Source organism: Lepisosteus oculatus, chromosome 10, assembly GCF_040954835.1.
Source record: "Lepisosteus oculatus isolate fLepOcu1 chromosome 10, fLepOcu1.hap2, whole genome shotgun sequence".
Classification (NCBI taxonomy): domain Eukaryota; kingdom Metazoa; phylum Chordata; class Actinopteri; order Semionotiformes; family Lepisosteidae; genus Lepisosteus; species Lepisosteus oculatus.
The window spans coordinates 5,203,598-5,229,921 of record NC_090705.1 but is presented as its reverse complement, the minus strand read 5'-3'; the positions used below and the strand labels follow the sequence as shown (position 1 = coordinate 5,229,921).

The 26,324-nt window shown below is 40.1% G+C and overlaps 1 protein-coding gene across 9 annotated transcripts in view; it reads left to right on the top strand.

Moving 5' to 3' along the window:
• The window catches only part of akap9 (A kinase (PRKA) anchor protein 9), an 82,533-nt gene that overhangs the window by 26,999 nt on the left and 29,210 nt on the right, over positions 1-26,324 (top strand). For 8 of the 9 annotated variants that reach the window (XM_069194779.1, XM_069194782.1, XM_069194778.1 and 5 more), the window contains 19 exons: positions 63-218; positions 1,845-2,042; positions 2,591-5,233; positions 7,105-7,209; positions 7,882-8,095; positions 9,081-9,160; positions 9,508-9,640; positions 9,776-9,873; positions 10,138-10,249; positions 11,075-11,291; positions 13,537-13,597; positions 14,229-14,561; positions 14,915-15,337; positions 15,764-15,931; positions 16,534-16,620; positions 17,076-17,188; positions 18,119-18,282; positions 20,853-21,079; positions 25,352-25,514. In XM_069194779.1, coding sequence (XP_069050880.1) covers positions 63-218; positions 1,845-2,042; positions 2,591-5,233; positions 7,105-7,209; positions 7,882-8,095; positions 9,081-9,160; positions 9,508-9,640; positions 9,776-9,873; positions 10,138-10,249; positions 11,075-11,291; positions 13,537-13,597; positions 14,229-14,561; positions 14,915-15,337; positions 15,764-15,931; positions 16,534-16,620; positions 17,076-17,188; positions 18,119-18,282; positions 20,853-21,079; positions 25,352-25,514 — 5,695 coding nt within the window. The remainder of the gene's footprint in view (positions 1-62; positions 219-1,844; positions 2,043-2,590; positions 5,234-7,104; positions 7,210-7,881; positions 8,096-9,080; positions 9,161-9,507; positions 9,641-9,775; positions 9,874-10,137; positions 10,250-11,074; positions 11,292-13,536; positions 13,598-14,228; positions 14,562-14,914; positions 15,338-15,763; positions 15,932-16,533; positions 16,621-17,075; positions 17,189-18,118; positions 18,283-20,852; positions 21,080-25,351; positions 25,515-26,324) is intronic. The other variant, XM_069194780.1, reaches the window with a different exon arrangement.

The window sequence follows — 26,324 nt, the reverse complement described above, 5'->3', positions numbered from 1 at the left end:
ATGCCTGTTTCTTTATGGGGCACTGCCGGTTGAAACAACTTCACCTGCTTCTTCCTTCCCAGCTCCAGGAGTTCGAAGCTGCAATCAAGCAGCGCGATGGGATCATCACTCAGCTCACGGCAAACCTGCAGCAGGCCCGGAAGGAGAAGGACGAGATCATGAGGGAGTTCCTGGAGCTCACGGATCAGAGTCAGAAACTGCAAATTCAGTTCCAGCAGGTGACGGCGCCACTGGTCCGCCTCACGCCACACACCGCTTTCAGTGAACACTGAAGCAGCTGCTGTGCAGGGAGCAAAATAACAAATGGCTAGAGAGAGAACAGCTGCTTGAGCCCACTGTGGCTAGTTTATTACCTAAAGTTACTCTGAAATATGGCTCCAGTGTGGCTCTGCTGTTAGAAATAAGACCTGTAACATCAAGAATTCTGGCATGAATTCTTTCTCTTTGTCTTATAAAGTGTTATTTTAGTTTAGATTTTGTTCATCCTGTCAGATTAGGTAGTTAATGTTACTAGTATAGTAATAGAATAGTACTAGAACTGATAATTGTTTTTGAAATCATGGTGGAAGTGGTCCGATGACGATTCAGTATTACGTAAACGTATTCTTGTTCAAAACCCGCGCTCAGAATTTTATTTTACGGTCTATTCCTGTGAAGCGTTGCTGCAACCGGGAGTTTTTCTAAGATGCATGTGGCGCAAGTCAGGATCCCCGCCCACATGTGCCTCTAGTCCATTACAGGGCACACACAAGCAGTAAGCACAGGCCTACAGGTGCTCTCTAGAGGCAGAGGGTTCATCGGATACAGTCATGTAAAATCACATATTTGTAAAACATACGTCTCGTGGTTAAATGATCTTCTCTCAAGACCAATTTGAATATATTCTGCAAATAGAATTCTGCCCCTCTAAGAATCTTTTTTCCTATACTGTATTTTTTGAGTCATATTCCAAGAACAGAGATTTGCGTTACAGAATGAAATTTGATCCAGAGTTAGATCAATGTTATGACTCCCTTGTGTGTAGATCTTTGTGTAATAATACCCGCGCCTCATCTTTTAGTGACAGCTCACTTTTCCGAGTTTTCACTTTACTTGCATTGTGTTGATTTGTAGCCAAATCTGCAACATATGGCTTATTGAACTAACATGAAAAAAAGGAATTTTCAAAGAGTATATAGTCCTATTGCAAACATTTTATTGAGACCAAATGAGGCATTTTGACTATCACCGATGAAAATTGTACTTAGGCCAGTATGAAACTCTGTATTACAGGTAATTGTGCTTAAATGCAAATAAGAATGAACACAAGTATTTTATATTTTAATATAAAATATACAAATAAAATATATACTTTCACATTTACTGTACAACTTCTGTTTTCTGTTTAGAAATTGTATTCAAGATCCCTTTCTCTTCTTGTTTCATGAAGATGAAGCTTTCATAAATTACTGTACATTTCATCAGTTTAAGGGAACATATAATGATAATGATTGCACAAAGCAAGATGAGAGGCTCTGCAGCTGGTTTCTCCACTGTTGCAGGGCATAGAAGACCAATGGTAGATATTGTTAAAGGATGATTGGTCAGAGTCCAAAAGAAACAAATGTCAAACAAATATGGAGGTGATCAAGTGTTTCATTAAGATATTAGGTAGTTGCTTAGGCTTCTTATAACTTATTAGAGACCAAAATTAATCTCAGTGTTTCAAAAAGTAACATTTAAAACTCACCTGAAAGAAAGCTGTCATTCCATATCTTAAGATACAGCATGTTTCCAGTTGCTTTTCTACATTGTTTCATTGAATGAGTGTTTTAATGAAGGTCCTGTGGTTCCGTCCTGTTCAGCTGCAGGCAGGTGAGACTCTGAGAAACACCAGTCACAGCAGCACGGCTGCAGACCTGCTCCAGGCCAAGCAGCAGATCCTCATGTACCAGCAGCAGACTGAAGAGAAAGACCTCCAGCTCAAAGGTTGTCAGAGGAAGAACGATGAGCAGCAGATGCAGATCAGCCAGCTGCAGGAAAGAGTCAAAGAGACAGAGATGGTAAATGTGGATTTATTGCACATGTCAGTATGCACGTTGACAGGTCTGCGCATGTTTTCTAAAGCTTTAGCTGCAAAGAAAAGTTTTGGTCCTGGAAGTCGTTGTAAAAGTTGTAACAATGCGGATAGGAGCAGTGAACACAGCAATGGTCATGGAAGTAAAAATAATGTTTTTCACCCCTGTGACCTTTTTATATACAAACCTTTGCTTGACTTTCCAGCAATACCGTTTTTGAAGGTTTACTTGAAAGTGATCAGAAGGGGTCTGGCATGCATTTTTATTTTAATTTTAAGTTTGCATCTTTACAGAATTTTGCAAGATATCCTGTAAGTGTAGAGTGTGCATGTGTGTTGTCACATCAGTTTAAGCATGAATTATATTGTTGATTCACTAACATAAATAATGCACTGTTATCAGATTTCAAAGCATGACATTGCAATGTGAAATTTACATTTTATCTGCATTAGTAATTTTGAAGTATGCGTATGTATGAAGGGTTTTAAATTGTTAGCATCTGCATGTCTCTTAATATTGATTTGTTATTGCAGTTATCAAGTAAACAAGATGAATCCTTTACACAGAGATTACGTGAGCAAGAGAAGTTAATTGCAGGACAACAGAAACAAATAACAGAGCATGAAGTTACTGTGACACGATTAAAGGAAGAGCTGTCGATCTCAGAGAAGTCGCTGCAGGATTTAATGAAGCAGCTTGTGGAGAAACAACAAGAACTAGAAACCTTTCAAAATGAGCTTACTAGTTCCAAACAGAGAGAGAAGATGTCATCCGATGAAATAAAACAGCTGATGGGGACTGTGGAAGAATTACAGAAACGTAACCACAGAGGAAACCAGGCGGAAAGTGAAATTGTACAAAGGATGAAGGGGGACATGGAGAGAAAGATGGATCAACTTCAAGCAGAAATGGATGAGATGTATGGACAGCAGATTGTTCAGATGAAGCAAGAGCTTCGTAAGCAGCACTTGGAGGAAATCAACAGACTAACTGCGCAGCACAGATCAGAGCTGAAGGTGTTGAGCCTTCAGTCCTCTGAAAATGGTGCTGATGTAGAGCAGATAAACCTGTTGAATATGAAAATCATTGAGCTGCAACAAAAGCTGAAAGAGGCACAGATGCAGAAAGATAAGGTACATCAGGAGCTGACACAAGTAGCAGAGGAAAAATTAAATTTGCAAAGTCAGGTAGAAGATCTCTTGCAGGACCTAAGATTTGTACGGGGTAAAGTTCAAAGAGCTTCCCAGAGCATATCTGATCAGGAGCACAAACTGAGTGAAGTGGGACAGTTGCACGCTACTATTAGTGACCTGCAGACCCAACTCACTGCTGCAGCAGAAGCCACAAAGGAGTTGGAGACGAAGCATGAATCAGAAATTACGAATTACAAGATAAAGCTTGAAATGTTAGAACGTGAAAAGGATGCAGTTCTGGACAGAATGGCGGAGTCACAGGAAGCTGAGCTAGACAGGTTGAGGACTCAGCTACTGTTCAGTCATGAAGAGGAGCTCACCAACCTGAGAGAAGACTTACAGCGAGAGAGCCAGGTGAATATTGAAAGCCTCAAAGATGAAATGTCTTTAAAACATAAGCAGGTTCTGGAAAGCATGCGGATGAGCTTTGAGGAGCAGCTCCATGTGGTAAAACTCGAAAAGGAGAAGTTAGCAGCTGACAGAGAAGCGCTGTTAAGTGAAATCTCACAAATGAAAGATGATTTGAATCACTCATTGGAAGACCCTATGTCCAAAGGTATGGCTCTGAAATTGGAAGAGCTTCAAACAGAGATTTGTGAATTGAGAAAAGAAGAGAAGGAAAAGTATTCTCTGGAAAGAGAAATACACGAGTTGTCGAAAAAGAATGAGCTGTTGGAGAAGGAGACCAAAGAGAGGGAAGTCACCTTAGGACAAAAAATAAAAAAGCTGGAATCTGAGAAGAATTATCTTGAGGAAACCAATGAGGCTATGAGACAAAAAATGAAATCCGTAGATTTGGATTTTGATATTAAAGACAATTCATCTGCACTGTCCAGTGATATTGCAGTTTTACCCTCTAGGATGCATCAGCAAATAGAGTCGCTTACTCTGGAAAACAAAAAATTAAGCAAACAGATAACTGAACTAAAGGAAAACCTTGAAAGGCAGACAAATACATTTTCTTTTGCAGAGAGAAATTTCGAAGTAAATTATCAGGAGCTAAAAGATGAATACACTTGCCTTGTGAAAGTAAAAGCAGAACTAGAGGACAGACTCCTCAAGGAAGCAGGTGAACATGAGACTGAGCTAAACCATCTACGGTCACAGGTTCAGCTGTTGCAGGCCGGCAAAGAGCAGCTGGGTGGAACGGTAGAGGTCAGTCAAGTAAGAAACACCGAGGACTTTATTGATGGTGGGGAAGTTGTTGAAAAGGACACTACAGAGCTCATGGAGAAACTGGAAATTGCTCAGCGGGAAAAAAAGGAGCTCTCCTTGAGACTTTCTGAAGCTTCAGAGCAATTAAATTTAAAACAGAATGAAATCGAACAGCTGAAGGATGAACTCATGTCGGTAACGGATATAAACAAGCAGATCCTTGCAAGCTATGAAGATTTGAGGAGAGGGCAAGGGGCACAAGGAAAGACTGCGGGTCAGCGACAGGAACAACAGACGTGGGAAATTGTTCAGACAACTGCAGTCACAACTGATCAGGCCACTGGGAGGGAGTTGTGCACACATGCCAATCATCTTCACCAAATAGAAGCATTCGAGAAGAAGGTGATAGCATTACAGTCCTCTCTGCAGACTACAGTGCTCGAGCGTGACCATATTCAGGAACAGCAGAGTGCCCTTGCGCATGAGAATGAGACGCTCTCAGCCGAGCTCCAGGAGCTGAGGGGTAAACCTGTTGCTGAGACCCCCGTGGCTGCTGCTCTCCGGGCAGACAGGGACCAACTGCAGCAGCAGCTGGACGCGTTAAGGGCTAAGCAGCTGGGCTTGGCCGAGCTGGTGCAGCAGAAAGCCCTGCAGGAAGAATCCCTGCACAAGAAACTCGAGGAGAAAGAAAGGGCACTGACTGCTGCAGAGCAAGAGATAGTCGCTTTGAATGAGAGGCTGAGGACACGGCAGCTCTCAGGCGGTGAAGGAGAGACGTGCCCGGGAAAGCGCGATGAAGAGAAAGTGGCAGGGAGCACCTTAAAACAGGTAAGCGATCTGGCCTGTGTATTTCATGGTGGTAGAAAGATAAACAATCTCGGAAAGAAGCCTGCGGAACACCCTCACAAGAAATTCACTTTAAATACTGTTAAAGATGCAGTTCGGATTACATTCAGTATTTTTTTCCTCAAAGTGCAATACAAAAATGTATTGTTTGCTGTATGTTTTTCCTCATGTTACTGTATAATTGAATCTTTGAGGAATGAACGTATGTTTTTGATAAATAAAAATGAAGAATAATGTCATGGACTTATTGATACAGGGTTTTATAGATATTTTATTGCATATAAAAAACTATTATAAGCATAGAATGCCTGTTTCTGTATTGCTGGTAGGCATACATTTGATTGTGAAGGGTAGTTTAATGAACAAGTTGCTGTTTGGTTATTTTTGCAAATGCGTCTTTGTTTATTTTGACACATCTGCCTGTAAGTACAATCTGAAGGCTGTTCGCTGCAGTCTGAATGGTTTCTGCTGTCAGCAATTGACAGAATTTTAATTACAAATTGCCTGGAAACTCAGAGCCTTTGGTGTGGAGACGATACATTGAAGTGTTTGACCTTCACTTAAGCACCCTAAGCAAAAAACTGGATTCAGAAATTGATAATAGCTGTCAGCTTGTGATGGCATTGTGTCCTGAAGGTAATCTTCACTACTGCATTAGTGTGTGCCTCAGGGAATAGGATATGTTGTTCTAGGGAGTTTGATTTCATTTACTTTCATATACAGAATACGATTTCTCTATTTTGTGAGGATTTTGTTATACAAGTTCTACAAGTAACTTGTTGTTTATCATAAAACCTGAATAGGAATTTTAATTTTCCTATTTTTTCTTTTGAAATTATTAACAAGTACTGCAAAGCGGCAAATGCCTCTCACTATAGTTTCATCATTCATTATTTGAGGAATGTTTCATTAGAAAATGTTCTAATTATTGCTTATTGTTACGAACTATTTTAATGGTTACAGACCCCCTCCTATACGTGATGATACATCTTAATGTAATGAATATGGAATTAATAGATAATGTAGCTGTAGATGCACTGTGGTGCTGCCATATTAACTGAACGTGGGGTTGAAGTGTTGAATTAAAGCGAACAACAAAGTTTGGGAAGAATTGCAAAGTACTCGGAAATGAGAGCTGTCGATTGATGTCTTATTCCACTGGTATTTGCTCCTGTATCAGGAGGTCTGCGGTGTCGTCTTGTTGTCATCCCCCCCTGGATTCTCAATGACATGAATTAAGCGACTTAATTGTCCTTTTATTTGGTCTTTATTACCACTTTTTCCAGATTGTTACTTATTGAGGACTTTTGTTATTCCAGGACATTAGTGAATATCAGTGTCTTAATCTAAATTTTAGAAGGGTGGTTCTTGTGTTTCTTCTTTGTTGAAGACATTTTACCTCTTTAACAATGACTTGCATGGAAAATCCCAGTCACTTCTGTTCTGTAGCGTGCAATGATTAATTTCAGAATATTTTGTCAACTGCCTGCTTATGTTAGCTTGCATAGCTGGCATTTGGCACCAAAATAGGCATCTTCTTGGCATCTTGGTAGATTATGCCATATAGATCATGTAGTCATTCAAAATAAAATAACATTATAATTGAATTATTACAATAACATTGTGTAACTGCTGCATTTACATACAATAGAACACTTGTGTATTTAGCAGCTTCATTAGAACATACCAGTGCCATACTAACTTTACTTGATTACTAATTATGTTTAACATGTTTCAGTTACTATCTCAGTAAACGAGAACACTTACAAGAGGAATTCAGTCATGTTCTTTTGAATTCAATCATGTTCATGTAGCTTTTGAAGGCAATAATGGTGGACTACACTTTTTTGTAGGACGAAAAGTATCTGGTAGATCATGAGGTCCATACTCGAGATGAACAGATAACGCACCGCACAGCAGATCAGGCTGAAATGGACCAGAAGCAGGTGCTGTTGAATGTAAGTCTCCAGTTGCGACACATTTGTCACTCTAAAATGGAGTTCTGCACAGCCTTCTTTAAACGAGAAGCTTGGAATACTATTGACTGGGAAATAGATCATCAGTGTGAAATTCATTTGAGATTGTTATTTTACTGTCACAAGTAAATATTAACTTTTACGTAATACCTCTTTTGTTTTTACATTATTTTAATTTTATTGATATCTTTGGAGGCTGTGAATCTGTGAATCTTTAAGGATGTTTAGTTTTTATGTAATGTGTAACTTCATATATTTGCTGCTTTTTAGGAAATCACCCATTTTACATCTGTTGCTGGAGGTGTTGACATTTGTTGGCCTAAATTAGATGTAAAATGATTTATATTTGTTATTGAGCGATGATATGAAGTGATGTTCTGTAAGATTAATATGCATGCACATGTCCGTCCAGCCCCAGTGTAAGTTTCTAAAGCATGGCCTAAGCCTAATTGACAAATCACAGGTATTTTATTATAATAGATGTACAGTAAGATTATGGCAGGTTCCGTTTCATAACTGGCTTTTTTGCCCATTGTCAAGTGAGGCAACCTGATTCTGAGCACGGCAGGGTTAGCTAGCTTGCTGTTTTCGTTGCCTTGATGTGAAAATGAAGACCGGGAGCACCAAGGGAGAGTCTGTCACCACTCCCCACAGGACGAGCTCAGGCTGCAGATGGAGGCCCAGCGCATCAGTCTCTCCCAGATCTGTGCAGCACAGCTGGAGCTCCTGAGAGAGAGCCTGCTAGCTGAGAAGGAGGCCTGCCTGCACAGCCTTGAAGAGAGCCTCGTGGGCAGGCACGCGCAGGAGGTACAGCAGCTCCATGAAAAGCACCAGCAGGAGCTGCAGCACTTGAAAGAACAAAAAGCAGGTGAGAGGAGCGCTGGTCTGAAGCAGATTCTGTGCAGGAAAAAGAACATCACAGCTGCTGGCTTCCCTTTGATCCATCATTCATACCGCTGTTACCTGGCCAGTGTGTCCTGCTTAGTTTTTTCAACATGGAGCACATAACCCATTCTGGGTTGGCAAACTCTCCACAGCTTGTTTTTATTTGTGAACAGAATAAAAAGACCCATTGAGTTCACTTTTTATTTTTCTGTTTTGTCAGGTCTACTGTAGAAGTACAACTCCAGTCCATCTGGTAGCACCAGGTTACGGTGCATAATGTGCAAAACATGTTCGTAGTTGGTTTTGCTACTTTACTTATGTGTACTATCTATTCTCCCTTTTGCCAATGAACTTTATTTCATTTGTACACCTCTTTAAATCCAATTTGTGATGTCTGCTCAGGAGTCATTATAATGAGGGCAAGTAATAGCCTTAGGGAACAACAGTCTGGACTGTCATGGGGCAAACAGGATAAGTAGGAAGAAACAAAATACTGTACTAGGGAGGTGCAGCTATGTACAGTAAACTAGTCTTCCAGTCCTCTTACAGTAACAGTTTCTGGGAACTGTAGCACATATCCCAATCCAATTCATTATTAAACATTTATGTTTGATTAATTTGTCGTCTTTTCCCTACAGAGGCAAATGCTTTCTTATTAAAAACCTTGAAGTCGTTGATTATGGATATGAGGGGTTTGCATGGATACAGCCTAGTTGTGGCATAGATTTGTAAGCCCATTTGTAAGATGAATGTGGGGTTATGAAGGTTTTCAGTCCAAAAAAAAAACTCTGAGTAGATGTGTTGAGTGGTGCAGTAATCTGAGTTTTAGAAGGTGGTCCTTTTCTCTCATCTCTGGCCAGGACTTTGATACATTTTAGAGATGGAATGCAGACAAAATTTCAATCGTGACCAAAATATGACCATGTCTTGTAGAAGTTACTGATTTTACAATATTGTGATTTTTTTAGATTATGAAGCTGAGTCAAGATCTTCGAAGCACCAGAGGTTTATCAGCATGGTATCCGAAGAATGCACGCAACTGATTCTGGTAAAATATTTGCTACAATATGTTGGTTTCGATTTGCCAGTTTTGATTGGTGACTTATCAGCTTTATAAAGAAAGGTTTATGCAGGTTATTCTTTGGAGCACTGCAGTTTAGTATTCGAGTTTTTCAGTGTTATATCAATTTTGAATACTGTAAAATCATGAGTAATTGTTTTTTCGTAAGATTAAATTCTGAACACTCCAGTAGCTATGAACGCTGTTCACTTTTGAACTGTGTAGTAGCTCCTGTCAATCAGCTGTTATTGCACTGTGAAATCGAAACTATGAAACTCATCACACCAACTGTCCATCTACTATATATTGAATAATTATTTGAAATGGGCTTTTAGTCGTTGTCCAAAGTTCTGGGAGAAGACTACTTAGTGCCACTTCAGTTCAAAGAAACTGCAGAGCCGAAGAGTGCAGAGAAACCTGGTGAAAGGAAAACCGAAGATCCTGGTTCATTACTTCAAGAAGCAAAAGGTATGTTTTACTCTAGCATATTAATTTAGTCATTGTTAGTGACTGGTGACATTACTTTGAAAACAGAAGAAAGGCCATTCATGGAACAGATGGGTTCAAACATCTCCAAACTTTGTTTTTTTACTTTAATTTTAGAATTGTATACAAGTCTACATATGCTCAAGGACAGGATTTTGCAGGAATGTAATCGCCTGACAGAACTTCAGTCCTTACTGACATCTGACTGCAACAAGGTATGGTGGATTTCTTCCTTACTGGCTGCAGTTGAATTTGTGATCAAATACTGAGGTTTGCCCATTTCAAAATAAGATTTTGCATTAACTGCAGCATTGTGCCAATCACGGTTTGGTCCAACAAAACTGATGCAGCTCGAGCTGTTGCAGAACATTGTGCTAAATTGTGTTTTGGATATACAGTATATAATCGATTCATTAATGGAAAATAAGATACTTCAAACATTTTCCCCATCCTAATCTAACTTGTCATTTTGTTTTCAGCTGGAAGAGCTTCAGACAGCATATGATGAGCTCAGACATCAGAGCGAAAAGGAAATTGCCAGCCTTCGAATGCAAATTGATAGCTCTCGTGCCAGCTCTCAGGATCTGAATGGTAATTTGTACATAAGAATTATTATTTTTTTAATTGATAGACTTTCCTTTTAGTCTGCCAGCGCTGATCTGATTAATGGTTAAATGGTGCATTGATGTTAAACAATATGGAAAGATTCAATTAGTCATTATTCCACATGAAAATATATTATAATGTTTGAAGCCTTGTAAAAACATTTCTGTTCTTTTCTGAGTAAACCAATACACTGCAGAATTGCTCCTGCATGGTTATGGTATGTGACACATCTGTAATCATTGTATACTGTAGTTGTTGCACATTTTCACAGTCATTATTTGTCAAATTGATTGTAAATCATATTATTTTTTGTTAAGATATATTTTAGATTCATGCTATTGTTTTTGTGGCTTTGATCATCAATTCAATGTCCAGGTAAAATCTCTTTAGAAGTAAGGTGTCTAATGAACTAAAGAACAGCCGTTTGGTCGTACTGTAATTGAACAGAGCATCCAGCTCTTTCTTGAAAAAAGCCAAGTAATTTGTTTCAGCAACATGGCTAGGAACTCGTTCCTTACTTCCACAAACATATAAAAAAGTGCCTCCTGTAATTGTGAAGGTACATTTAAAACCATAGTTCCACTGCTGCTGGTTTTCACTGTCGGTCCTGAAGAAGTCCACTGGGTTGATTTTGTCTGTGCCTTTGAGAATTTGGGCAGGAATACAGTCAACTCAGTGGACTTATTCAGGATCAACAGTCAAACACGCACCGTAGGACACAAGTGGGAAAACTCCATTGGATGAAGTTTACGGGTAGAAGATTTAAATGTATCCACTTGTGTGAGAAATGTTATTCCTTCAATCGCTTAGATCTCAAGGAGCAGCTGAAGGGGCGGTCGGCGCATCTTGAGGAGGTCGAGAAGCTGAAAACAGAGTTTCATCAGCGGCAGGCCCAGCTGGAGGAGCAGCACCTCCAGGAGATCGAGCGTCTCCGGGTTTATTATCAGCAGCAGGCCAGGGACTTGGAGGACAGATACACCACAGAGCTCGTCCTTCTCCAGCAGAGGCTACAGGAGGCGCAGTGCGGGTAAGGAAATGCTCAAATGTGCAGCTGGCTTCGCAGTTCTACAAAGCAGACATTTTTCTCTTTTAAAGTAACCACAAATTATTGGCATGCCAATTCACATTTTTCACAGTTTCTTCAAGCAGTTATCTTGAGGATTATTTGGTGTTGAACATTGGTTTCTAAATCATATACCATTTATCTAAAAATATATATTTTTTAATTGATTTGTACAGCCTAGTGTGATATTTAGCTTGGGTTTTACGACTTATATTCCATTCTTTACTATTATCAAATGTTTTTTAAAGGTTCTGAATTTTTTAAGGGCAGACATCAGTATTAATGGGTACTGTAGAATGGGTAAAAAATTTTTTACAAAAGTTCTGGTTCACATGAATTTGAAGACTTTAGGTAAGAAAGTGATATTTTGTTACTTCCCACTGGTATTTAAAGATTTATGAAGACCGTGGTCATGTTCTTTGTGCTTTGTCTCAAGCAGGAGAGAGCATGAGTGCATATCAGGGTAGAGTGATCTGATACCAAGACACAGGGAAATTCTAGATTGTCAACTATTCATCTAGGGTAATGGGAATACCCTTAGCAGACTCATTAGTAATTTTGAAGTACAGTTTAATTATGTGCTGTCCTGCCTGCTTCCAGAGGTCTCTGCACTTATCCATGTAGTTTAATTTTATTACATTTAATCTCTTCTTTACAGGCAATTTAGAGCTATATATACAGTAGTAGTCACACAGTTACCTTTAGTAGCTTATGGTTTTTGAAGACCATTTGCCCATTCTGCAGACCAATTTCACAAAGACTCCAATTAGTATGAGTATTTGAAAATATATATTTTAATTGTGAGGAATAGAGTGGTCTGTTTGTACACATCTGCAGAATGCACAATGACAGGCTGACAAAGGCAGCAGTGTTTGGAATCATGGCAGGAAATAACAAAATGGATGCTCATCAAGAGAGTGTCTGTCTGATATAGAAGAATCTACATAGCCTTAGATAACTGGCACTAGACACAGCAACATGGGAAAGAATGTTGAAGCAAGCAATCAGCCCCAAGGGGCAGTGCTGCCAAAGAGACTGATGATGATGATGGTGATGGTAACCTTTATAGAGCAAGCATTTACTGTGGATTATAGGAATTCATATGAATTTGCTCTTCCTGTAGTGTTTTTAAGAGCATACAGTCACTATGAAAGTACTGTAAACCTGAAGGATTCTTGTGGAGTATACACAAATATAGTCAGTGCACTGGTTAATGTCAGCTATGTCATGCTGTTGGACATTAATAAGGACAAAACAGCAGTCTGTGGCTACCAACTTTGACTTTATACAAGCAAAAGATGTTAATAAAGTTCTCTTTATATGGTTCCACCCTCCATGGTTTTTTGAAACAGCAAAAGCTAAATAGTTCTATTTGTAAGTAATCTTACACATAAATTTAGTATAAAATATATTTAAAAGCATGTGCATATATAGTGAACTAAATTCCACTAATATGGCAGTGTTTGCTTCCTCAGGATCAGGAAAACAAGGGAAACTTTTCACCCTTTTGGTATACGGTTGTAGTATTTAAAATCAACACTGCTAGGCAGTGTGCTTGGTACTTCATCAGTATAGGCAAATCATACACTGCGTTTGCGTATGTGCAACTCTACATTTGGTAGAATATCATTCCAGCTTGTATTTTGAAATTATTTCATGTTGGTTTGGTTTAGGAGTTAATTTGGGCATCTTTATCAAGTGATTGCTTGAAAAGTGGTCTGCCACTCAAAACGTCTGAGAAACCCCGTCATATCAGGAGACAGGGAAGTTCAAAATTGGCAGCTGGTGTTAAGGACTTTGCAGCAAAACCCGATTGATGTTGTGATGCCCTCTGCTGGCATTAAAGGAGATAGATTTTTTTGCTCACCATCATAAAAGTAAATTTTAACATGTTTGAAAAGAAATATAAGAAATCTTTCTCTATGTTCAACAGTTTACCTATTCCTTTTTCTTCTTGTATATTTCCTTTATTTTTATTAGTTTAAGACTTTTTGAAGTCTTGAAAGTGTTTAAAATGGTACAAATATGCAGTACAGAATGTTATGAACCTTGATGAAATAAAGAATAAGATGCTTGCTTTATTCTAGGTGCCATTGTTCCAAACACCAGCAGCATTGAATATGTCAAAGTTCACAAAATGTTTCTGTGTTTTGTGAGATGTCAGTGCAAAACAGTAAGCTTGACCTGGAGGTTTAAAATTGTCTTTCAGTATTTCAAGTGAAGCCCAGCTTTTTGAGCAAAAGGAAATGCAAAGCATTGAAGAACTAAAGGTATTTTTTGTTCCTTTTAAAATAATTTTGACTTCCTTGCATCATATAAGTGAACAGTATTTCTTGCTTACTTTAGAAGTCTGTAACTTAATGGTGTCTTTGAAACAAAATCCATATTTAAATTAAAAGATTCAGTGAGCCATTATGAATAGCTGGGATACTGCCTGGGGCACTTTCTTGTCTTATATCTTTACATGGGTGCACAATGTAAAAGAGGCTATGTTATGATGAATTTGTTGATGAAAAAACAAACTGAAATTCAGTAACCTGAACATGGCTGTAATTTCCCATCTGCATGAAAGAGCAATTTCTCTTGCATGGATGATTCAATCAATTTTAAAGACGCACTCTTAAAGCACAGCTCTCTTCTCCAACCACTGGTGTGTGATGAGCTACTCCATTTTGCATGCTGCTACTGTTCTGGGAGTTTGAGAGACAAAACATCAACTATTAGTGTGAATTGCTTGGTTGTTTTTTCTTCATGTGTACAATTTCAGTGTATTTTATTATTCTTGTAGGGATTGATTTTGTGACAGAATTACTGTATATAGGAGCTATTTAAATATAAAGTACAGCACTCTTTTTTTAAAAAAATAGTGAGAACAATGAAATATATATCTATAATTTTCAGCTGGATGATATTGAATTGGAAGTGGCCCTAAACTATCCACTAAAGTCTGTTGGACTGACCCATCAGCTGCAGACCTTGAGAAAAGCCCTGTACGCCAAATATGTCCAGGAGGTCTCTGCTCTGAAGGAGCAGCACAGGGGGGAGCTGGAACTGCTGGCGCTGAGACTGAGCAAACAGCAAGCTCTCCAAGAGGAAGTCTCAGACTCAGGCCCAGAGAGCTTAAAAGGAGGAGTCCGGTCCATTGAAGGCCCTGACACTGAAGAAGACCTCATCAGAAATATTCAGGAACTGGAGAAACGGCACAAAGAAAGGACAGAGGAGGAAGTAGCAAAGGTATCATTTATTTTATCTGCTGTATTAGCATATACTGTATGAAAAAGCTCTGTGCTTGGCCATTGCCTGGCTAGCCCTGGGAGAATTTGAGGTCTTTGGAGATATACTGGACTAGGGAGCTGAATTTCCGTTTTTAATAATAATTAAAATTTAAATATCTCAATTATCTAAAGAGCTCTTGGAATGTTTAAAATTAATTTATAATTGTGAAACTTAAGATGTTTATTTTACTCATGGTCATTCTCTATGAACGTGGTTACTTTTTCCATAAGCAAAAGCAAATAGTACATGGACTATTGATTTACTGGACTTATTGATCGGGTGTCTTACATGTCTGTTTTCTGTGCGTGCAGGTGATCGTGCAGATGTCGGTTGAATTTGCTCAGCAGACCGAGCTGGCAAGACTTAACAAGCAAGCAAGGGAGACGACGACCAAGATGCAGACGCTGGCTGGAGACCCGGATGGAGAAGGAGAGGCAGAAATGGACCCTTCCAGTGAGGAGCCTGGACTCGCTCTGGAGCAGAAGAATAAGGACTCGGAGAGGAGGCTTTTGGAAGAAAAAGCCGCACTGAGCAAACAACTGCAAGAAAAGACTGCTGAAATCCTGACGTTGACCAAGCAGCTGCAGCAGACTAGAGGCGCTCCACTGATGCTTGACAAAGAGGGCCAGTTCTCCGATACTGAGGGAGGATCCCCAAAACACCCAGAGGACACGGGTATTATACTGCCTCTTGAGTCTGTGATCACACAAGAACCTGTCCTTCCGGAAAGTAAGGTAAGTGTTTAAGACTGCAATGTGCACCTTGATCTTTTACTTGCTTGTAAATAAGACTCTTTTCTAACAAACTGACAGGCAGACTGAGGTTGAAAGTTGGCCATGGCAAGATTTTTTCAGCATCCATCTTCATGACACTCTGTTTATGTTCTTCGGCTTGCTAGTAATGTTCTATGCAATACTGAAATATAAATGCGGAAATTTTAAACATAGCTTAACCTTAACCCATATAATTATACAGAGTGACTTTAGATGACCAAAGCCTTTTTTGGTGACATGGGAATTTTTGTCCCCTTTTTGCATGTCTTTGCGTCTCTGTTCCTAGAGACTGGAGCGATTAAATTACTGTCCTTGCAGTTGTGACTCTTAATTATTTGAAAAGGAATCACTGTGTGGAAGGTGTCCTCAGTGGTGTGTGTGCTGCAGGTGGCCACCGCTGGCCTGGCAGAAGATCAGTGCCAGAACCAGAAGCAGGAGCACCTGCAGGCGGCGCAGGCCCTGAGGGTGGCCCACACACAGCCGCTAGACAGGCAGCAGGAGGAACAGGTCTCCTGCAGAGCGGAGCTGGACAGCTGGGGAACACAGCTCGATCAGGTGCGTCTCCCCGCCAACCACGAGGCAACAGTAATCCTGCAGACCTCCTCAGTGCAAAGAGTCTGTAGTTCAGGCAAGAAACCCTACCATGTGGCAGACAGTGCCCTAACAAACCTGTAAATGTATTGTTTTTTATGAACTGTCTAGTTTGGATCCAAGTCTTTATTTTCTAAGTAGCCGATAAGTAACATACAATGACAACGAATCACGTATTTTGGTGATGATTTCTAATGTCAGCCTTAACAAGAGAAATGTATTCTTCATAAAAGTTATACAGGCTGTCCCAGTTTTGAAAATATTTGTTGGTCACATTTGGCCTGATGTTTTTGCATTTCAATATTTTCATTTTTACATTTTAGATTATATTTATGGAACCATACAGGAGTTGCAAATCATATCTACTGCAAAAGTTTTTTTTTTTAATTAATTGCCCTCATTTTTTTTAAAAGGTATATATTTTATTGCAGCTTCACAATACTTTAAACATACATCCTACAGATTTGCAAAGGTAGAATTATTTTACATTCAGACCCATTTTCAGAAAAAGTATATGCACAACTCTTCCATTCAATTCAATTACGAAGAATTGAACTCTTATTTAGGCAAAGGCAAGAAGAGAGGGCCCAGAGACTGTAAGACAGGAGGGGTACGGCCCTGCACTGCAAAGCAGAAGCACACAGACTGAGCAGGTAACATGATACTCTTTGCACAGATCTCCAAAAAAGATGCAGGAGTTTGTGAATTTCTGCACTTAGTGCCATCAGATTAGGGAAGCAAGCCTGCTCTAAATATGATTGCCAGTCTTGAAGGATCTTGTCGTGCACTTCTGCATACCAGCTGATAGGTGGAGCGTGTGTCCTCTGTAGTGCTTTACAGGTGCAACTGTTGCTATGACGGCAAGCAGACGGGAATGTTTCTGCTTTCCAGCCTTGCAGAGACACTGAGATATTAATCTCTGTTGATGCCACCTGTCTGCACCAGGTTTTACCGAAGAAGCACGTTCTTGCTGTCCTCTTAACTTAAGTAAATGTAACTGTTTTAATTCTAGTTTGCCAGGGAGGAAAGGTTCTAGAAAGCAAGTGAGGATAGCATGACGGGTTTGTTGTCCTTTTTGTCTTTTCTGCCTCTCCGGTCGTTGTCGCAGAATGAGGAAGAAAACAAGCAGGGAGATGAGGAAAAGAAAACTGATCCCGAAACTTCAGCAGAAGGTCCAGGAAAGACAGAGCACCCTGCTCCTGATGGAGACACAACTGAAAGGTTTGAATAGTTTCTTGATGGAAGTTCACAAAACAGCTTGGACTTTTGATTTCTCATTAATTTTGAAAATAATGTAGGGAACTACCTTTTCTCAGAAACTTGGGGCATCTGCAGTAGAGTAGTTTTTATAGATAGCTTAAAACTGTGTCTGACATTTGCAACATAGTGGTTAATACTAACCTTATTATAATACTGGCTTATTATAAGACCGATGTGCAATATTTAAAATAAAGTGTCAGATGTTTGTAAATAACCTTTTCTTTTTTTTTTTGTTTTTCTAATGAATTTCTTAAAACTAAAATAAAGTGTATTTTTTTCAATTTTATGTTTAGAAAATAAGTTAGTAATTTTACTTTTTTCTGCTGGTCCAGAATGCATTATCACAGTGAAACCAGACAAATATTTTGTTTAATGTTACACGGCTCCATTGTCATCAGAAGCCCTTTAGTAATTTTAATGATTTGCAGAGATAAGCAGGTAGTGATAATTATTCAAATATGCCGGGGAACTGTCTGATATGGTCTGATACCAGGGGACTTCTGACATGTTCTTTTATACCCAGCATATATGCTGCATGTATTATACAGAACCTTAGGAAGAAAACTTTTGAAAGTTGATCCAAAGGTCTCTGTATCATGGTTCCCGATGGTGTCTTCATGGTTGAGGATAGAAGTTGCTGTATTTCTGCTTGTAGGGTGACGCTCTCCTTCTGCTTCACCGTGTTTGTCCTGTGGCAGTGTAGCTTTCCAAAATGTGTCCCGTGGAATTCCCGAGAAAGGATGTAACTCATGTTTGTAGCATTCCGGACAGTAGACTGAGAAGGTGTGCTGCCCACGGATACCATTAGCATGTGTCTGGAGTTGTCTTTGGCTGCATCAGAACAACCGCAGCGTGGTGCAGGAATGTGTGGTTTTCTCTCCTCCACGTCAGGAATGTCTTAAGAAGGGCCAATGAGCGTCTGCGGCAGGTTCTGCGCGACGTGCTGAAGACCACCGCCGCGGCCGAGGAGACGATTGGGCGCCACGTTGAGGGACTGCTGGACGCGTCCGGTAGAGGACAGCCTCAGCTCAGATCAGCTGCTGGGCCTGGGGGAGGTGTGTATCGCTCTCTCCCTCGCGGACACGCTGACGGCTGCAGTCACCAATATTTTGCAGGACAGGCTCTTTGGGGGGGAAAAAAGATTTCAGGGGTCTGTAGTCAAAGGTTGTTTTTTTCATAATGGTTATTTCTCCCATAATGAATATGCCTAATAATTAAGTGTCCTTTGTTTATCTGGGCCTTCTTTTTAACATTTTTTACTAGGGAAAACAGTACTAGAAACTTATGTTTTAGAAGATAAGAAGTTCCTGTCTTTACTACAATGATAGACCTCCATTCTGTTTACTACTGTAGAACTCGATACTATTGCACTGTGCCCATAAAGACAAGTTGACTCCCCATGCATCAGTTCCTATTATGCTAAGTTCCACAGTGTGCCAATCCTTTACACAACTCCTTCAGTTCTTCAAACAAATCAGTTTATCCTCTCAAGGAAAGCAGCTTAGTTGCCTAATAAGAGATGTATTTTTCTCAATCCATATGGCTAGTTATCACAGCAGTGTAAGGATCATCCCAGCATATCCAGAGTAAAGACTGTGGTATAGGATTCCTGTTATGTGGCATTTAAACTAGATTTCCTTTCAGTAAGTCATGAAATTACACTCCCAAACCATTCCCCAGACAGCTAGCAGTCAACATTGTAATTGGACTAATATAATGAATGAGTAATGTCAGAAAAGAGTACTTCTTAGTTTGAAACATCTAAGGCAATGAATCTGTAACAAACATGAGAGGATCCAGGACAGCAATGTCATTTTTGTACTATGGTGAACAAAAGTGTACACATTATTTTAAATGTGATGTTAATAGTGCATTGAACAATTAGATAACATACCTTGGTTTAATTCTACACTTTTATTTCCATTTTCATTTTGCTACTTTCCAACACATTTTCCAGCAGTTTAAAATGATGCAACAATATCAACACCAAAACCTTGTTCAATACTCCCTGTTTTATATCTATAATTTTTCCTTCTTCCATGTAACATTCTGTATATATCAAATGTGGTCTGCCATGTGTTTGTCCCTTTGCTCTAAATCTTTTTGAAATTCACAGTATTTGCCAATTACATTTTTTTGGTATTGATTGTAAACTTAGTTTCCTAACTAAACCATGCTCTGGATCATTAATGGAAATAAGGAAGAGCACTGGATTTACTACAGTTCCCTGTGGTGCTCCTGTAATTACAGTATATCACCCCAATTTCAGCATGCACCCCGTGTCTGTATTCTGTCCTGTATTCTAGTAATCAGTTATCAATCCAGATATACACATTACCATAAATGCCTGAAATGTGCCAATTTCTTTTATTGGGAACTTGAGCAAAAGCCTACTAAAAATTTAAATGCATTTTGACATATGCCCTGTTTGTATCCATCGCTGCTGTTTCTTTGAACAAGCACTGTAACAAGTTGGTTAAGCAAAACCTATACATTCTAATCCTTTCAAACTTGACTGCCATAGAGATGATTCTCTGCCATTGACTTGCATGTAATAGAAGAAAAGGCCTATTGATCTATTATTACTTGGGTCAGTAATACCAACTTTTTTACTTATTTGTACTACATTTGCTTTTTTGAAGTTAAAAGATAGTATTACCCCTGTCTAAATAGGCTGCTAGAATAGTTTTGGTAATGTTTTAAGTATGCGTTCTGTGAATTTTCCTTGTAGAATTCATTTGAATTCTAGCATAAATGTTTTTACATTTTCTGTGACTTCCTTGGCTAAGACAACATGTCAACCTCACTTAGATGTAATACCATTGGGTGCATTTTTAAAACCTCTCCGTACAGCTAAAATGTCTTTGCCATTGCCTGTCTTTCTCAGGCAGGGCGGAAGACCCTGGAATTTTAATAGGCAGTAAAGTAATTTGAGTTAGGTGGATGGTTTATTATGCTCTGTAAATTGTGCAAATGTGGCAATTGTGTTTGAAGTGGCTTACTGTGCATGGTTGAGCTTGTTTTATGTGCATAACGTTAGTATGCTTTGCTCTCAGAATTTGGAATAGCAGTTGAAATGTCTTTTGCAACTAATCATTTCGTATGCTAGTGAAAGGTTTCTGTGAGAGCACAGGTCTGCATGCAACCATTAGTTATACTCGGGAGGCAGCATCCTGTCACAGCTGAGTGAAAGTGAGAAGCCCTCTGGTGTATAGAGTGTTTCAGAATACCACATGAACTGGAAACAGCAGGAATCATTACAAAATGTTATATGATTCCTAGGTTTTTTTATATCATTTATTTTTGAAGACCAACGTCGGTTTGATTATCTTCCTTGTTTTTCCTTTGCCTCAGATATCGGGTTTGGAGAACTGCGGTAAACATTACCTTTGTGCGCAATGCTGGCGTGTTGGGGATTAGAAGAATACATTTGTTTTTATTCACCCCCTTTGTCAAATTCTCCCCTTCAAAACATGCATCTAAGTATGATGAAATCTGCTTTTGTAGTCAGCATAGTACTCCTAATCGTTTCCACATTCACAGAAGTCATAGAGTCCTGTCTTTAGTCCCGCTGATGTGATTTGTCCAGTCTGAATGCCCACTCTTGCTCTTGCTTTGTTTCAAGATGCTTCCTCAGAGTCCTGTTATGGCAGTGAAGCAGGCAGGGGTGATGGGAGTGTGTGGTCAGGGGAGACTGAAGAGGGCCTGGAGATGTCTCAGCGGCTCACAGACGGCCTGTTTCAAGGGGCTGACCTCCAGCTGGAGAACGAGGAGTGCCTAATGAGCATCAGCTCGCGGCTCCAGGGAGCAGTGGAGAAACTGCTGGAGGCCATCACTGAAACAACAAATCAGGTACTACCAGCCTTAAGTTTCATTGAGGGAACAGAAAACTCAGAGACCTCCCAGGTCCTGGATATGTCAGTTTTCCTAGCAGGGTCTTGGAGCTTTTGTTGACATTTCCAGGAATAATTCTTTGTGTTTCTTAGCTAGAAGAGTTTCTTTGACCTATGTTTTATGCCATTTTTATGCCACGCTTTTGGGGCCTTTTATGTCTGGCTGTTGTTAATCTGAAAGGTTCACCACTCCAATCAAACACTGACCTGGGAAAACAAAAGACACACATACAGTCATATATTTGGCCTATAAATCTACAAGGGACAACAAAGTTTAAGTGTCAGTGAACAGATATTAACCCCTAAGATGGTAAGGACGGTGACTGCCTATGCAGTCCTGCTGTTGCACTAGTTTTGCTACACAACAACGATAAATGACAGGGCCAGCCTGGATTCCATCCTGCTTTCTCAGTGTCTAATATAATAGTATGATGGTTGTTCTTGTACTTGTATTATACTTGAATATATTGTCCTTTTTTTTGCCTATATCCTTGAATTAGGCACGTTAACCTACATGGCTTCAAATATCAGGACCCCCACATAAGAACATAAGAAAGATTACAAATGAATAGACCCTTCGGCAAGTCTCAATCATATGGTTGCTTGTAGCGGTTACTAAAAGTTTTCTAGGAATCAGCTTCCATAACCTAACTGTTAGCAAATATTACCTGTTTGAAGCCCCCAATGCACTTGCTTCCTGGAGTGATAGTTTTGCAGGTATTCCTTGAATATGCCCTTGGCTTGACTTTGTCAATAACTTTCAGAATTTTGAATATATCCGTTTCAGAGTGGCTTGGCGAGGTTGTTCATTTTCATGTTTTGTGTCCTCAACAGTAGAAAGTAGTTTGGTCTTTTTAATTCTCCCCATGTCAGTACCACCCTAGAAACAGCTTTGCATTTGCATTGCACAAGAAGTTATTGAGAGCTCAGTAGTATTTTGCTCAACGTGCGATAAAATGGGCAGGTTAATATCCACCTCCTGCATTTATGCAGCCACTGTAAACCTTTCCTCGGGCCTAATAAAATATTGGAATGAAGGTGTACTCTGACCTCTGCTGCTGAAAAAGAATCAACAGTCTGCCTTAAATCAACAAAATGTACTGGAGTACTGTATTTAAATGTGGTTTTTGATGGATATTAATACCTGAATATCCTACACTTCATTGTACTGAGGGTGATGTGGTAGCTAACAGGGCTGCTTACTAAAGCTCTTGTTCTAGGCTTCTAGGTTTAATTCCAGCCTGGAGCTTTCTGTTTGACGTTTGCATGTTCTCTCAGTGCTCATTATGAGCAGCCCTCCGGGATGCATTAGCTGTTGTTAATGGATGGATCAGGGGTTAATCATGTTTTTCAGTAAAATGCAGCCCAGGAAAAATTAAAAAAATATTTGTCTGTTTCTAACCAGAAACGAATCTGAGTAGCACATTTCCCAGCTATATATATCTTTTTCAAGTATGTCCTAAAGGTAAGTGTCTCTGTTTTCTAACTCCATTGCGGCCTGTAGGACTTAAGATTGTTACTTTCCTATAAATCTCTTTTACACTACTTGATGTCATGCAGCAATGTCAAACTCCATGATTATTTCTACCTCCTGCAGTCCCAACTTTACTCAGATCTCCCTGTTCAGCAATAAAGATTTTGATCTTTGACATTTATGCTGTTAATTATTAATACACATCAGTATCCTTGCAACAGTACCAGTCATTTGAAGGCATTGCTGTGAGGGTCTTCAGATGTTTTTTTCAGAAACACAATACCTAATTGTACCCAGCAGTAGCTGTTGCAGTTCTTAAACTATATGTTGCCATTCAGTATTTAAATTACCATTAATGTTATATAACATTTCCTACAAGAAGCTTTGTGAATTGCATTACAGATTACAAAGAAACAGTTCATATCAATTTCCACCTCAGGTTTCATGTCCCTTGTTAGGTTGTGACTTTAAAGCTTTCAGTTTCAACAAGTGATAATTGGAGGTTAAGAATTGTGTTGAAAATAGTTATTGTATACAATTCTTCTTTAGGATTATTTAGGAATGTAAACTTGAATGATGCAGTGAAGTGTCACAAGACTGAGGAAACTCAAGTTTTTTGTAGACTTGGGGAATAAAAAGGACTAAGTCAGCCTTTAGAGTCTATTCCATAATCACCAAAGCATTAAAGAATGAACTGTAATGATAACAGAATGTCCCCTTGTGGCATTAAGTGTGGTTTTATTCTTGTACATGAAAGTCAGAGAGGATTGTTTTACAGTAGAATTCAGAATTTTACTGCTATTTGCTCTTGTACACTTGTGTTTTGAAAAACAAATTCCCATATATTCAGCTCAGGACTTCAGTTTTGTTATTGTAACTTGGGTGAATAGAATTCTGCCTGAAGCCCTGACGCTCTGAAATACATAGTTTGCATCTTTCAGGGCTGAGTGTTTTAATACCGTCCACAGCCCAAGGTTTATTTTAAAAGATGAGTTTTGAATCTCTACATTTACACGAAGCACGAGCGGACCATTCTTGGAACATTAAAGAAAACGCAGCCCTGTCAGAACTGTTGACGTGGAAAATGAATCCAGTCAGACGAGCTTTTCTCAAAGGCTGATCTCCAGTTTGTGGCTCTACCTACCTAATTACCTGAAGGCTGCAGGCCACACCTCCTCTTCTGTCTTCCCTGCAGCTCTAGATCCTGGACATGCTTGTGTTTCAGGAAGTGCTAAGCAGGCTTCCCCTCCCTTCACCAGAGAAATTCCATTCTGGGAAGAGCCCCGCACTTGTGCTGGCCCTGTGCTGCTCCTGTGCTCCCTCTCCGCTGTTTGTTGCGGGAAGTAACTGATGGCCTGCGAGCTTTCCCAGGCGCCCCGTTGCCTTGGGGGCGTGGATTTGCTAACAGGGATACGTTTCGACCCACAGAGGGAGTGAGAAGCCGTCGCAGGCTGAGCTTCGGCGAGGACAAGGAAAGCTGTTTGTGACCGGGTTTGGTCTTCGTCTGTCTGACACTTTTGAAACCGTTTGGAATGCACTTTAGCCACAGGTACTCTCTGCAAGGATTCTGAGAACTGCAGTTCTTTCTTCATGCAGGGATTGGTTTTGAACCCTGCAAGGCTCAGTGTTTGTTGACACCTTAATCTTCTTAATATTTACCTGGGACCCGGTGTGCATTGCGATTGCCCATGTGAGCTGCCTGTATTTGCCTAAGGTTCTTAGTGGCAGCTCCGTGGAGACAGTTGCTTAGCTCGGCAATGTTGCCCTTTCACGGAGCTTCAAATCCTGGGCACTTTTCATCCTTACCAAGTGCTTCCAGAAGTGGCACAGCTTCCAGGTGAAGTGCGACCTGGGAGGCAGCTTTGTCGTCCAGAATGGATTCTTATCGGACGTACTGGAAATCAAACTCTCTGGGGGCCCTGTGGGTCGAAGGTCAGGATGAAGACATCTATGAAGTCGAATCTCGAGTCCCGCTGCCGAGACCCTTTCCTCTCCCCTCCAGTTTAAATGAAAAAAACTCAGTTGTGGTGCAGACCCAAATTTCGCACATTAATCATAGGATAAATGGGCACCTCCTTCGAGTGGTCTCTAAAATATCTTTACCAACACCTCCTTACACAGTAAGTGCAAGTGCAAGAATGTTATATTTTCTCTATTACACAGAATTATTTGTTAAAGTGCTTTAGTATGTTATTCAGGTGCAAAACTGCTTTTGGAGGTTTGTATGTTTAGAGCAAAGTGAAATGGGTTTTTAAAAATTCTCTTTCTTTACCGTTATACTGCGCAGGTATTTTGGAACTTTTTGTTCTGGAAGTTATAGGCTCATTCGTGCTCGAAGTGAAAAAGGATATTCTCAGGAGAAGACACAGTCGCTGTATGTGATCTTTGATATTCTACCTTAAAGAACTTTATAGGCCACACATTCCTGCTGTATTCCAGGTTGTGTATAAACCAATATGGTATGAGGAATGCAAGGATTTTAAAGATTAAACTTTAACCACTTAAAGAAAATGTAAAAATGCATATATTGATTAAAAGGTCTAGATGCCCCGATCTTCTTTCTCGTCAAGTGCTGCATCCTATTCTGAAAACAATAAGAGGGTTTTGTTTAGCTGTCCCCAGACTGGGCACCAGTGCCTCCATAGTGACACAGTTTAATTATGTAGATGGAGCTTCAGGAATGTTACGCTCCAAGGGGCAGCAGGCGGAGATATTTGTAATGATTGTCGGATTTTCTGGTTTCATTGTCTTTCCCAGCTTGAACATGCCAAAGTGACCCAGACGGAGCTGATGCGGGAGTCATTCAGGCACAATGCTGAAATTAGTGAGCTGGTGAGGCAGCAGGAGGAGCTGCAGGAGAGACTCGATGAGGAGGCCAAAGCCAAGGAGCAGCTGGCGCTGGAGCTCCACAGGGCCGAAGGTGCGGTATGGCCAACAGGGCACGTAATACATTACTCCGTATCCTTTCTGACCGCCAGGAGCCTGGTATATTGTTACTGGCACTGTACTCCAGGTGGCGACTCTCCATGCGGGTTCTCTGAAAAACATACCAGTTTAGGGCTGGGCAGGATACAGAGCGCTTGCTACCTGCTTTGGGATGGGCAGGATCTGGTGTCACATGTGTCACATGGGAGAATGAATAATAGATCAGTGAAAGAAGCGAGCACGCTTCACGCTGCGCTGCGGGATATTGTAACTGCTGGAGCTGGTCACCATAGTGCGTGTGATGTCACAGCCCTCCCTGGGGAGAGCTTGTCCGCTTGTCTGTGAAAGGTGCACACACAGCACAGCACAGTACAGTACAGCACCTGTTCCACTCTGCTGGCACGGACTGCTGCTGTAAACTGGGGGAGGAGGGGGGGGGGATCTTTACACTTCACACAGCTAGGTTAAGTCAACAAAGTCATGCTCAGCTGACTGAAAAGGGCATGATTACTTTTCATCTCCACCCACAAAATATCATCCCCTGAAACTCATTAAACAATGACTTTAATAGTTCCGTGCTTGAACAATTTGATCTCTCAGCTGTTTTATTTTTCAATGCACCTGCATAACTCAAGTCAAGAAACAAAAGGAGGACTGGAATTCAGAAATTGAAACGGAAACATTCATAATGAATATGGATTTGTCTTTGGTTATATGTTTTAGGTCAGTGAGATACTGTATTTGGGATTTTAAATTTGATCAATATATTTAGTTTCAGATTAAATACTGATATCTTTTTTTGAGT